Source organism: Apus apus, chromosome 24 (assembly GCF_020740795.1).
Source record: "Apus apus isolate bApuApu2 chromosome 24, bApuApu2.pri.cur, whole genome shotgun sequence".
NCBI lineage: Eukaryota > Metazoa > Chordata > Aves > Apodiformes > Apodidae > Apus > Apus apus.
In genome coordinates, this window is record NC_067305.1 from 4,907,279 (window position 1) to 4,920,191 (window position 12,913).

Below are 12,913 nucleotides of genomic sequence, written 5' to 3' on the forward strand. Positions count from 1 at the left end.
TGTGCCTATGGCCTCACCTTGCTAGGAAGGCTGATGTTCCCACCTTTACATCCTTCCATGGCAAGGGCAAACACTGTGTGCTGGAAGTAGCAGCATCACAGATAGACACAGGAATCTGTGAATTTGCTTCTTGCAAGTTCAACGACTGGCCTCACCTTCTTCCCATGGTACCTGCACAGAACACACAAGAACTTCTTGTTATGAAATGTAACAGAAGAATAATATGACACAGGAAGAAAGAAAGCATTTTAAAAAAACCCAACTGACTTTACTCCAATGTAAAGCAACTCTACGTATGTTTTAAGGGAGAAAAATCTCTGAATTGCCACTTATCTGGTGTGTCTTCCTATCCAGGGATCTGTGTTGTGCACATCCTCTTCATTTCCAAGCATTCCTGTTAACTTGAAAACAGGCATCTTGATACAGCTGGTACAGACTCCACACAGAAGAATCCAGTTCCAAGCAGGTTTCCCCTTCCATTTCTATGTGAAAATGGGAAAAAAAAAAAAAATCTGGATCTAGACAATCATCAGTGTTGTACCTTGTGCATGTCTGGCAAGAGACAGAGTGAGGCAGCACAGCCTTTTGTTCAGAGATTTCTGTGATCAAGAACCCAAACAAGGAAACGTAAGAGAAACATTTATTTGAAAATGAAGCAAAAAGTCTCTCAGAAAAAATGCTCAACTTTCAACAGCCTTTAACAAAAGGAGCTACAATGGCTGAGCTTTGACCACACCTCAGAATTAAATTCAGAACAGCAATGCAGGATGTAAATTGATTCATGTCATTTTTGGACAGAGGAAGATGCATCATAAAGGTCACTAAAAACATATTAGAAAAATAAATGTGTGGAAAGTGTTTTGAAAACTTCAATAAAAGGGAAGAAAACAGGGAAAGATAAAACACGGGAAGATGACTCAGGAACTTCTAACAAAGCAGCAGATCTGACACCAATACTCACTATGGTCAGTGGCAAGTCATTTAACCTCACATGTAAAACGAGGATACTGGCAACCTCTTGAGGCACTGGGAGACTTAATTAGTTGCTATTCGTAGATTACACAGAAAGTCTGAAGGTGAAAGTACTAAATGCTAAGTATTATTAGCTTCTGCAGTATTAATTTCCATAACTGGGCAACCCCAACAATACGAGAAAGTGGATCAGTGTCAATTATCAAAATAAATGTATTTTTATGGTTCTCTTGGGTCAAAAAGGTACCCAAACAGGGAATTTTGCTTTTAAAAGTACTAACTGGTAACACATCTCTGTAATACACAAAGCAGCTTGTCATCTTCAATTCAGAGCTTCTGACTCCTAACCAAATTTACATTCCACATTCCTTAACAAGAACCATCTGAACCAAACAGCTTGGAGAGGTGAAAGCTCTCAGAGCTCCCAGGGAAATGTGAACTGCTCTGCATTTCCACTGCTCTCCCCTGGGAAGGCTCAGGAGCAATGATGTGATCGACACAGGACATGCTGGTTTGTGTGGCTGAACTCTTCCTTACAGTGCCTGATCCCTCTGGAGCCACTGCTTGACCTCCCAAACCAGCTGTGCCAGTGGTTATGGAGCTGGTTTTGCTGCTCTTCCAAGGCAGAGATAAATGACCCTTGTAAAAGTTCCAAACCAACAAAAGAAAGAAATTCAGAGCAAACCCAACCCCCAGGAGTTTTAAAACAAGATTCTCCCTTTGGCTGCCCACTGAGTCATGTTTCTCTGTGCCTGTAGCAGGCACTGAAGACTGAAAACCCTCCTCATCTGCTCCACCACGTTTAATTGCTGGGGCAACATCTGCTTCCTCTGTCTTTTCCTGGGCAGAAAGGGCATAGCGGGCCACAGTGGTAAGGAATTCCTTCCCTTTGGATTTCTCTACTGAGACACAATCATAGGATCCAGCTGCATCCATCGTCACGTTCAGAACTGCTATTCCTCCATCGTAGAGGAGATACTTGGAGTCCTCAGCCTGAACTCTGCTCCCATTGAACTTCCACACCACACTTGCCAGGTTGGACAGAGGGACACACTGCAGATGAACATTGTTTCCAAGGGTAAAGGGGTATTTTCTCACACTGTTTTCTGAAATGATGAAGATAATGGCTTTTTAAAGTAAGAACACTGGGAATTTAGTTGTACTTACAAAACCATGCTCATTTCCGTTGAGAGGGTTAAGAGCATTAGGCAAGACCAGCTCAAAGCAGGCATTTTTTTGGGCTTAGTTCAAAAGTAATCATCAACATGATTTAAATTCTGTGGTTTTCTATAGTGCAAGCATTCCAGTGAACACAAAACATTTTGATCTCATGAAGTTAAAATATTCTTTCTTCAAAACAAACGCTCACATACCTACACTAAGGCAGCTGGAAGCATCCCCGTGTTTCACACTTTGAATTAAATTCCTGAAAAAAACAAAACAGAAAAGAAAAAAAACCCAAACCAAACAGATGAAAACACAGACAAGAAGTGTTCTGGCTTGTGTCATTCCATTTCTAGGAATCATCCTAGTTTTGTGTTACAGCCACTAGCAGTGCAGCTGAAACAACTTCTCTGTACTTACAGGGTCTGAGCAGGTGGGTGTGCCAGGGGGACACATCCCTGAGCAGCCCCAGCCCAGGCACAGTAGGGATCCCGAGCCAAGATGCAATCCAAGCAGCCCTTGTACCGGTGGCACTCGGCAACGGGAAGCTGCACCACCTGAGACTGGGACCCCACATAGAGCATTCCCTACAAATGCAGGAGGGAGATCTGGTATGAGACTTCAAGCTGTTATTTTCTAATATGGATCATGAGATTTTCTGGTATTCATAAAAAAACCCACAACAACAGTCAGCAAACTAAAAGTCTGGTAAGAACAGATAGTGACATGAATGAGAAACACCCCCTGGCTTCCCACAGCATGTAAAACATCTGAAGTTCCTTCCCTCATTTTTTAATGAACACAAAGGCTTGTTTCAGTTGTATTTTGACACACACAAATTCACCTTCTAAAAAAAAAACCACCCCAAAACAAGTTTTGTGCTTCTATTATTAACAAATACATGATAGAAGCAGGATTATGAAACATTTGCAGGCTATTTAAAAGCCAGAAGAACACGACAGAAGAGCAAGGCCTGAGGGAAGGAGTCACTTTCCATGTGCAGGGACAGAAGTTGTACCTTTTTAGGAGACAGCTGAAGAGATTGTACAGGCTCAGGAGACAGAAACAGCTGCAGCTCTTCCACAATGAACATTTCCCCATCACAACTCAAAGCTTTATGCAAATATCCATCATCTACATAAAAGAAAACGTATTTTTAAAGATAAACTTGTTTAAACACAGCGAAACATTTTAGCCTGATAATTCATGCTGAAATTAGATAGAAATTTAGCAGACATTCCTGGGCAGAGGGAATTTCTGAAATTCTTCAAAGCAATTCTTATTTTTTCTCCCCATACAAGAGAAGCAGTTATTTTATTTTTTTTCAAGGGGAAAAAAAAGACCTCAAACAATCCCTGAATTTGCAAATACTATTATGTCAAGTTTCCTTTGATATGGAAAGTTTCTAAAAGGAGCCTCTTAACATCCAACAAGGCAAACACATTTAATCTAACTGGGATGAAGATATTAAACTAGCAAGACAGCTTCTGAATGCAAAACTTCAAACAGGGCTGATTAATACTTTAACTTTTTTGAAGTTTCAGAAAAAATCTCTGGAACAAAATACAGAAAAATGTATTGTTTCCTAACAAAAAACACTTACCTGTTCCTAGAAACATAACATCATAGGTTTCTTTATCTAGGCCAGTGACTCTGTCTACCACAATCCTGGTATAGTTGGAACCTCTCTTCAGGAGCACCGGACCATTGCCAATGGGACTGACTGGATCATCCATCAGAGGGTGATCTCTAACAAACTGCAGGACTTTGTCAGGCAGGTCAGCAGAGGTGTTATACCCAGCAGTCCGGGCAAGGTCATCAATGCACTAGAAACAAAGGGTAACACACATCGTTACAATTGCTCTTATATAGAATCACAGAATGCCAGGCTGGAAGGGACCTCCAGGATCATCTGCTCCAACCTTTCTAGGTACTGGCTCAAGCTGAGACTTAAAACTGTGCAATGTGGGGGAATCCACCACTTCCCTTGGGAGACTATTCCAATGTTTGACTGTCCTCATGGTGAAAAATTCACCTCTTGTGTCCTCAGGAGCAGCTTGTGCCCATGACCCCTTGTCCTTTCCATGTGACTCCTTGTAAATAGGGAGTCTCCATCTTCTTGATAGCCACCCTTGAAGTACTGGAACATTTCACTTGGGTATATAACAAAGGTGTATTTCCTTCTAAACATTGCTTTTCTACTGATCTTCAAAAGATAAAAATAATTATTTTCCTCACATTTTATGAACTAGCTAAAACCCCATCTATCTTGTGGAGGGAACTGTAAGTGAGGCAGCTTTGCTAGGATCCCTCCTAGGATGGAATGAGAAAGCAGGTATCTCCTTGATGATAATAAACACTGTATTTAGATTAGTAAAACAGGAGCTAATGACTTGCTACCAAAAAAAAGAGAATCCAGAGGCTGTTCATTTAATTAGCACAAGTAAATTAATATTTACAGCACCAGGACGTGGAACTGGCACTTCCCCTCTATACACCATCCACTGAACAGGGGAATGTTCTGCAGTTACTGGTCCTTTGTAGCTTCCTTTGGAGAAGACTTCCTGGATATTTTTCATACTGTATGCACACACAGCTGAGATGTCTAATCTTCCCCTGAGAAGAAAAAAAAAACAACAGAAGAAACAAAACAAAACCCACACAAAATAAAAAGATCATTTTATTTGCTTTTATATAAAAACACTTTGAAATCACCCAATCTCCACAGTGCACACTGCTGTGTCTTTTTCAAGATTAGTCAAAATACCTAACACTAAAAAGACTGATTCAGAAAATGTGAATCATGATTCACTGACAATAAAACAAAGACATTCATACAAGATGAATTTAATTATGTTTATGTCAAAAAATCAAGTAACCACCTTCAAATAAATTGAAACAAGTTAGCGAATGAGGACCTTCTGACAACCTTTCTAGCACACAGACAGACCGGCCCAATTGTTATGGTAATCAACCTTTTGACAGGATTCCCCTCCCTTTGACCCCACACTTGGAGGCCATTAATTCTTCTTCTAACCCTGTAACTCATCTCACTGAAAACTACACAAATTTCCTCTTTGCTTCCAATTATAAAGCCTTTCAGAACAATGAAAATTTAGGCAGACTCTAAGGAGTCTTTGGATCAGACACTGATGTCATTTCAGTTCTATCAGTGAATACCAAGCTGAAGTCTCTTTGCCACATCTAAAGGAATAAATGTTCTACAAATTCCTGTCTTAGGACACATTGAACCCAACCTGTCATAACTAGAAATAAAACTCACAGAAGCTCCAGTGGGTACAATCTGACAGGTAAAGAGGTGGCAGCAGGTTAAGCTGGACAGTGCTGAGCTGCATTCTGAGAACTCTGATGCTTTTATAAAACATGAGAATTACCTACAACTTTGTCACTGGTATTTTCTGTCATGTAAAGTTTTGTCCTGTTTTTCTTTAGTCAGAGCATTAAGAAAGGGGTAGTTGATTCTAAAACTTGTAAGCTATCTGCTCAGAGCTCTGCTTCCATTTCCACAGAACATTAGACAAGCAGGCCATGACAGATACTTCTTTTGGAACAGAAGAATAATTCTGCACCATGAAATGTCAGTGATTTCCTTGAGTGCTATAAAGACCAGAAGAATCCAAGCCTTTCTGTACGTAATTATGCAATTTTATATGTAATTAGTTTTAATTGCCCCACCATCCTACTAGAGAAAGCACAACGAAAAGCCTGGCTTTGAAGAAGCTTTTGGTTAGGCTATAATTGAAGGCTTTGGCCCAGGAACCAAAAATATTTTGTTTCTGATGATAGTGTTTGCTCAGCTGGATCAAGCTGTAAGAAAATCAAATGTGGCCCATGAGAAGATGCAGTGCAGGTCAGTGGTAGCTGAGGTAAAGCTAAAGGCTCCACTGGGGATCTTCATGCTGAGGTAAGAGCCTTCCCTCAGTTCATGACAAACGTTAGTACCACACGTAGCCCTCTAGCTTACCATTGCTGGGAAAAAATTCCATAAAATATGCTGTCCTGCCATCTCCTTCTCCTAAGGAAAAAGATGTCCTGGATAATATTGAAATGGAAGTTTAATTCTGGAAGGGAACAGGCAAGGTGGGATTTTAAAAACGACGTCCATCTCCTCTGCAATACGCGTTTTCCACCGAGGTCACCCTGGATGGGGGAAGAACATCAGCACTGAGGGATGCACGAAGACACAGATGGGATTTTCACCTAATTCCTGTTGCTGTGGGGAGGAACAGAGCTGGCCTTTCAGTACAAAGCTCAGTTCATGGCAAAGAAAAGAACGTCAAATGCAACCTGAACAGCTGGTTCTGTTCTAGCAGGAAAAAGAGGAACCTAGTTCAGAAATAAAATGCGTATGCGAGAATTTTGTTTGGTTAGCCAGTGGAGATACCACTGCTGACTGGGAAGCTTCATCTGAAATACACTACCCAAAATCTTTCTACTACAAATACTAACCCTGCAGACCCGGGCAATTCTGGACACCAGAACCTTGTCATAGAATTCAAATTCAACAGCTGTTTCAGTGAAGAACACATAAATTTTATCATCATCTCCATTTGGGCTGGATTCACTCTCATGCACTATTTCCATGTTGACAAAGCTTGGCTCTGAAACACATAGATACAAACAGAGTTGGGAGTTCATTCCAAGAAAAACGTAAAAGCCAGATATTATTTTAAAATTAAGTCTAATTGAACTTTTCTGTGGACTAGGGGACAAGAAAAGGGCTGAAAAGTATTTATGAATCTATGAAACATTCGAGAAGGAACTGTGGTTTTCTACACAGAGCTGTGGCTCGTCCCATCACTGCTGCCTGCAGTCACAGAGTTCTCTTTAATTCTGTCCTCAGTTCAAAATCTCACATGACAAAATCAATCCGTAACATCCTGCTACATTCTGGAGAGAATTCATGGAATTTTATCATAGAATCCCAGACTGGTTTGGGTTGGAAGAACCTTAAAGATCATCTAGATCCAACCCCTGCATGGGCAGGGACACCTCCCACCAGCCCAGGCTGCTCCAAGCCCCATCCAACCTGCCCTTCAACACTGCCAGGGATGGGGCAGCCACAGCTTCCCTGGGCAGCCTGGGCCAGGGTCTCACCACCTTCACACTTCAGAATTTCCTCCTCATGTCCAACCTAAATCTCCCCTCTTTCAGTTTTGATCAATCGCCTCTTGTCCTCTCACAACAAGCCCTTGAAAAAAGTCCCTCACCTGGGAGAGAAAGCCACACACCAAATTCAAGAGACTCAAATACAGAAACAAACCTCTTACCATTTAGCCACGATGCTGTGAACTCTGTTCTCACTGGATTTCTCATACTGCGGAGTATTATGGGTTCTGTTCCCAAGAAGTTATTTGAAGTGGCTGAATAAAATTCCCCATCTTAGAAAGATTTGGATTAAACAAAAAAGTGTAAAATACTTAATTTTTAAAATGCAAAAGCCTATCATAAGGAACAAACTGGGGCTGACATGCAAAGATAGAATTAGGGTAATGGTTTCCAATAGCTTATTTTAGGTGGGGAAAAGCATTTCAGGTTGCATGTCAGTCCAAACATACCTACAAAAACAGAGGCATAATTTAGAGTTGGTTCAAACGGGCACTTCCCTCTGCCCTCTTCATCTCTTCCTTGCAGGCTCATGTTTGTTCCATGGATAACCTGTGGCAGAAAATCATTTAAATAGGATAACATCCCCCCCTCACCTCCCCCAAAATGTTTAATAAGTATTTTTGAGGTTTTTAATATACTTTTATAAAATAATTTGGAAAGTTTCTAATTGTCAACAGGAATGTTGTAAGGAAGGTGTTCCAGAACCCACTATCACTCAAGCACCTTCAGTAAAACCTGTGTTCAAACACAATTACCATGTGATCACAAGTTGGGTGATAGGCATTGGTTCCACAAACATAGAGGTTGGAGTCATTTATCTTGTGGAGGAAGAGGATGTAGTTCTGGCATCTTATCTAAAATAGACAATAAAAAAAAGATCTACATAGAATCATAAAATCATAGAAACACAGAATCATAGAGTAATAGAATCAGAAGGGTTGGAAGGGACCTCTGAAGATCGAGTCCAACCCTCCTGCTGCAGCAGGAACACCCAGGGCAGGTCACACAGGAACGTGTCCAGATGGGTCTTGAAAGTCTCCAGAGAAGGAGACTCCCCAGCTCTCTGGGCAGCCTGTCCCAGGGCTCTGTCACCCTCAGGAAAGAAGTTTCTCCTCATGTTGAGGTGGAACTCCCTGTGTTGTCACTTGGTGCCATTTCCCCTCGTCCTATCACAGGCACCACTGAACAGAGACTGGCCCATTCTTGCCATCTATCCTTAAGATGTTTATAGACATTAATGAGGTCCCCTCTTAGTCTTCTCAAGACTAAACAGCCCCAGGTCTCTCAGCCTTTCCTCATCAGACAGATGTTCCAGTCCCTTCATCATCCCTGTAGCCTCTGTTGGACTCTTTCCAGCATATCCCTGTCCCTCTGGAACTGGGCAGCCCAGAACTGGACACAACCCTCCAGATGTGGTCTTACTAGGGCAGAATAGGGGGAAAAGAACCTCCCTTGACCTGCCGGCCACAAGGGCACTTCATGCATTCCAGGATACTACTGGCTCTCTTGGCCACAAGGGCACATTGCTGTCCCATGGATCTGAAAATATCCTGGTGCCTTAGGAACAAGCAAACCAACCCAACAGACTGAAATGAATTGGCTTTTACTCCATTCCTTGAGAAGCAGCTCAATGTTGCAGCCATTTTCACTGTAAGTAAGAATTTAAAGGGGGGAAACAAAAGTTTCTACCTTTTCCTTTCCTCTATGGATGCATTCCAGTTGTCTTTCCTGTGGAGCAAACCAGTATTCCTAAAAGCCAAAAACATGTACACTGGTATGTTGCAATTTTTTTTTTCACAAACTTATATGTAAAATATCACCAAACAATTCTAACTTTAAATGTACTGGGTAGATAAGCATTTTCCTTTGTATCTCCATAACACTCAAGGCATAAATAACCTGAGGCGAGATATTGCTTTGCTTAAAAAGATTCTGTGATAAAATTTCAAGCCTTGAAATAGCAATACTTTTAACATTTAAAATCAGAACATTAGGTTCAAATGAAGAAAACTGAAGGCAAGGTATTTTTTTAAAAGAAGGCATGGGGGAAAAAAAAAGTCTTAAATTTACCCTGGATATTTCTCTAGAAATATTATTCAAGTCAAGAGCAAATACTGCATCTCTGCCTCCAACAAATAAGGTATCAGTTTCTTCATCCACAAGGAGAGTGGAAATGTTGGATAAACCTTCATTCATAAAAGTGTTTTTATTTCCATCTGTAAAACACAGTATGTGAGTCACTTGACAAATATTTATCACTAGAATCAGTGTTATGTAATAAAAGTTCCAAGTTGAAAATAATTTGTAATGTAATAAGGGTAAAAGCGTATACACCTTTCTAGATTATTTTCTAAATAATATTAAAACATTTCAATAAATGCATGGATATTCTTTTCCCAATTTGTTACTGGAAAAGAAACAATACTATTATTATTACCTATAACCCAGAACCTCCAGCTACAATAACTACATTTCAGGCATTTTTCATTCCTTCTCTGCCTAACAAAAAATAAAAGCTCCCAACACTGTGCTATGGGGTTTCTTTTCTGCTTCAGAAATGATGGGTTTTCACTTACTTTGGTATTTTACTGTTTTTCTGGCAATGCAGCTCCCAAGAGATGTGTTTGCCTCTGGTATTAATTGCAAGAAAAGGTAAAGGACAAGAGAAGTGCTACCCATTTTCAGAGATTCAACAAGAAATAAGTTCTTCCCGTTTTTTATTCCTTGTCACTGAATAATGGCAGGAGGGTTTTTGGGAATGTCCTGCTGAAGCCCTGCAAGGTAGTCTGTAGTCTTCAAATATCTTCTGAAACTTGTCAAAGCCTCCTCCACTTTCCGTTCAGGTAACTACTTCCACACCTCCTGTGGGAAACTGTTCTTTTCTTCCCCACACGTAGCCCCCCCGTACCGGCTTGTGACACCTCCTAAAATCAAAAGTAGTTTAAGATCACGGTAATATTTGGTTACCTGCATTTTTAGAAGAGATGGACAACCACAGCCTTTTATCAGATTTTGTAGCTATTACCTGTATTTATCCTAATCAGAGGTAAGACTGTTCTGGTGGCAATTTCAAGCTATCACCAGCAAACCAAGCTTTGTGCCAAGTCTGTGCCTCTCATTTGCAAAATGTAATCCAGTAATCCACCAGTTTATACATAGATATGCTATATAAAAATAATACTTATCTAGTAAACCATATGTTATGCAAAAGGAACTTATATTTTATTAAGTTATTTAGAATCAGGTGCTCTTATGCCTGGCATTTTGGCAGTCCATCTAGGTGAATATGCTACAAAATGGAGCAAAACTAAAGCTAGGTAGCTGTCCTCTGCGACAGAAGAAACCACAGAGCCAGATTCCAAAGCTGCTTCCATAAAGAAGGAGGGAATCTCTGCTCTTTCAGCCCTCTAATCTGCAAGCAAATGCCAGGAGCTGAGAAAACCATTTGCATTAGCATAAGCCAAGTAAAATATTGTTTGGGTTAGAGTACTTTTAAATTAGTAAATCAGGTTGGAAACTTCAGGAAAACGATTAAGTAACTGCTGTTAGCCTCTGTATTGTAACCCAGGCTGTGAGTCTGTACAAACAGACGTTGCCCATGAGCCAAGATGCTTCCCTGGTGTCCTGGTCTGGGCTCAGGACTCTCGGCTGGCAGCACCCGCTTCCTAGGACGTGTGGTACTTGGGAAGAGGCTTTTCCCACAGTCTCGTTTTATACTTTCTTGGGACCAGCTTTGTTCGTAGCACCCGGGATGGCTGGTTCTGGCAAGAACATTCACCATGTGACAGACACCAGCAGTTCGCAGCGGTCTTGTCCCATCACACCTTTCTTTTTCCCAGCGGACAACCCTCAATTCTGACCCCACAGCGCATTTTGGTTTAACGCCTCCCCTGACGGGCGCTTCGCTCTCCACGCGGCGCAGCAAAGCGGCCCGGCCCTGAGGGACAAGTGCGCGGCCGCTGGACACCCCCTGCTCCCCGCAGCCCAGCCCCGTCCCCCGAGCCGCCTCACCCCTCAGCGGCCGCCCCGCACACCCCGCGGGCTCCCAGCCGCCGTCAGCCCGGACGCCCCCTCAGCTCCGACCCCACAAAATGGCGCCGCCGCCTCAGGCCGCGCCGCGGGAAGAGCGACCGTTGGGCGCCCGCGCCGCGGCCACGTGACTCGGCCCGTGCGGGCACGTGGCGCTGCCGCTGCGGGCGGGACCGGCCCGGGGGGCGCGGGACGCGGCGCCGGGACCGGGGACACGGGACACGGCCCTGGGACACGGGACACGGCCCCGGGACACGGCGCCGGGACACGGGACACGGGACACACGGCCCTGGGACACGGGACATGGCCCCGGGACACGGGACACGGCCCCGGGACACGGCGCCGGTACCGGGGACACGGGACACACGGCCCTGGGACACGGGACACGGCCCCGGGACACGGCGCCGGTACCGGGGACACGGGACACACGGCCCTGGGACACGGGACACGGCCCCGGGACACGGCCCCGGGACGCGGGACACACGGCCCCGGTACCAGGGACACGGGCCTGGTACACGACCCTCATACCCCGGACACGGTGCTGGTACCGGGGACACGGCCCCGCGACACGGGACATGGGACATGGCCCTGGGACACGGCGCTGGTACCGGGGACACGGGACACGGCCCTGATACCCGGGACACGGGCTGGTGCACGACCCTGATACCCCGGACACGGCCCTGGTACCGGGGACACGGGCTGGTACACGACCCTGATACCCTGGACACGGCGCTGGTACCGGGGACACGGCCCTGGGACACGGCCCTGGTACCCGGGACATGGCCCTGGATCACGGCCCCGGTACCGGGGACACGGGGGCTGGTCAGGCAGCCCTGGGAAGGAGCAGGCCATGCCCGGGCCTGGCAGCAGCGCCGGGAGCGGCCGGGCCGTCCCCCCCAGAGCGGGGGCTGCGTTCAGACCCGAGGGGAAACCGGGACAAAATCCTTCTCTTCCCGCCCTGGTCCAGCCCGTCCTGCCCCCCTGCCCGTCCTAACGCTCCGTGGTGGGACCAGGGTGTGGAAGCTACTGCTGGCAGCCCAGAGAAACCCTCTGGTCACACCACAGCCCCACACCAAGTCTCTTTGGTATTTATGGCCGTTTTTTGTGCGTTGGGGGAACACCCCATCACACACGGGTGACAACTGATCTCAGTGATGCAGTGACCAAACGGTGAGATCAGGGATCTTTCTGTGCATCCCACAAAGAACCCGCCCAACTCTGCTGACTCCCTTCCCTTGGGCTTCAAGGAAAGCCAGGACTTGGGGATTCTCTTTCCATGTTTGTGTTGTGTGACCTCTCCACGATCTCTCATTTCAGATTTTCAGAACTCTCCATTGCCACCCAACCATAGTTCCAGTTCCTGAAATGTCTTGCGAACTGTTCAGAGATAGCATCTCTGTTCAGGGCTTTTATTAACCCCACAAATCAAACAGTTTATAATTAACTTCTGCCAAAGGGGCAGCTGTTCTAAAAATCAGATTGTATTGCTTTGCATTTGCTGCTTTACTTTTGTTTATGACCTAGTGGCAGGATCATGAAATACGACTTCCCCTTCAAAGCAAAGTCCTGCCTACACAGGAATTTCCAAGGAAATGTGCACAACCTCCTAATGACACCA

The 12,913-nt window shown here is 44.4% G+C and overlaps 1 protein-coding gene across 1 annotated transcript; it reads right to left on the bottom strand.

Annotated features, from left to right (window-relative positions):
• Positions 1-2,552: 2,552 nt before the first annotated feature.
• On the bottom strand, positions 2,553-12,147 carry LOC127394170 (semaphorin-4D-like). Its single transcript, XM_051639982.1, has 11 exons — positions 12,015-12,147; positions 9,337-9,482; positions 8,022-8,120; positions 7,716-7,815; positions 7,428-7,538; positions 6,607-6,758; positions 6,122-6,297; positions 4,596-4,752; positions 3,740-3,962; positions 3,155-3,270; positions 2,553-2,723 (listed from the first exon to the last, which is right to left on the bottom strand). Exons 1-11 carry the CDS (start codon positions 12,145-12,147, stop codon positions 2,553-2,555), a joined length of 1,584 nt encoding a protein of 527 aa, XP_051495942.1.
• Positions 12,148-12,913: the final 766 nt, after the last annotated feature.

Excerpts from the sequence above, each read along its gene's own strand:
- LOC127394170 (XM_051639982.1), bottom strand. The coding sequence starts at position 12,147 with ATGGCCTGCTCCTTCCCAGGGCTGCCTGACCAGCCCCCGTGTCCCCGG. Across the intron at positions 7,539-7,715 it reads TTATGCCTCTGTTTTTGTAG|ATGGGGAATTTTATTCAGCC; the intron begins GTATGTTTGGAC and ends AATCTTTCTAAG. Across the intron at positions 3,963-4,595 it reads CAGTTCCACGTCCTGGTGCT|TGCATTGATGACCTTGCCCG; the intron begins GTAAATATTAAT and ends CTTTGTTTCTAG.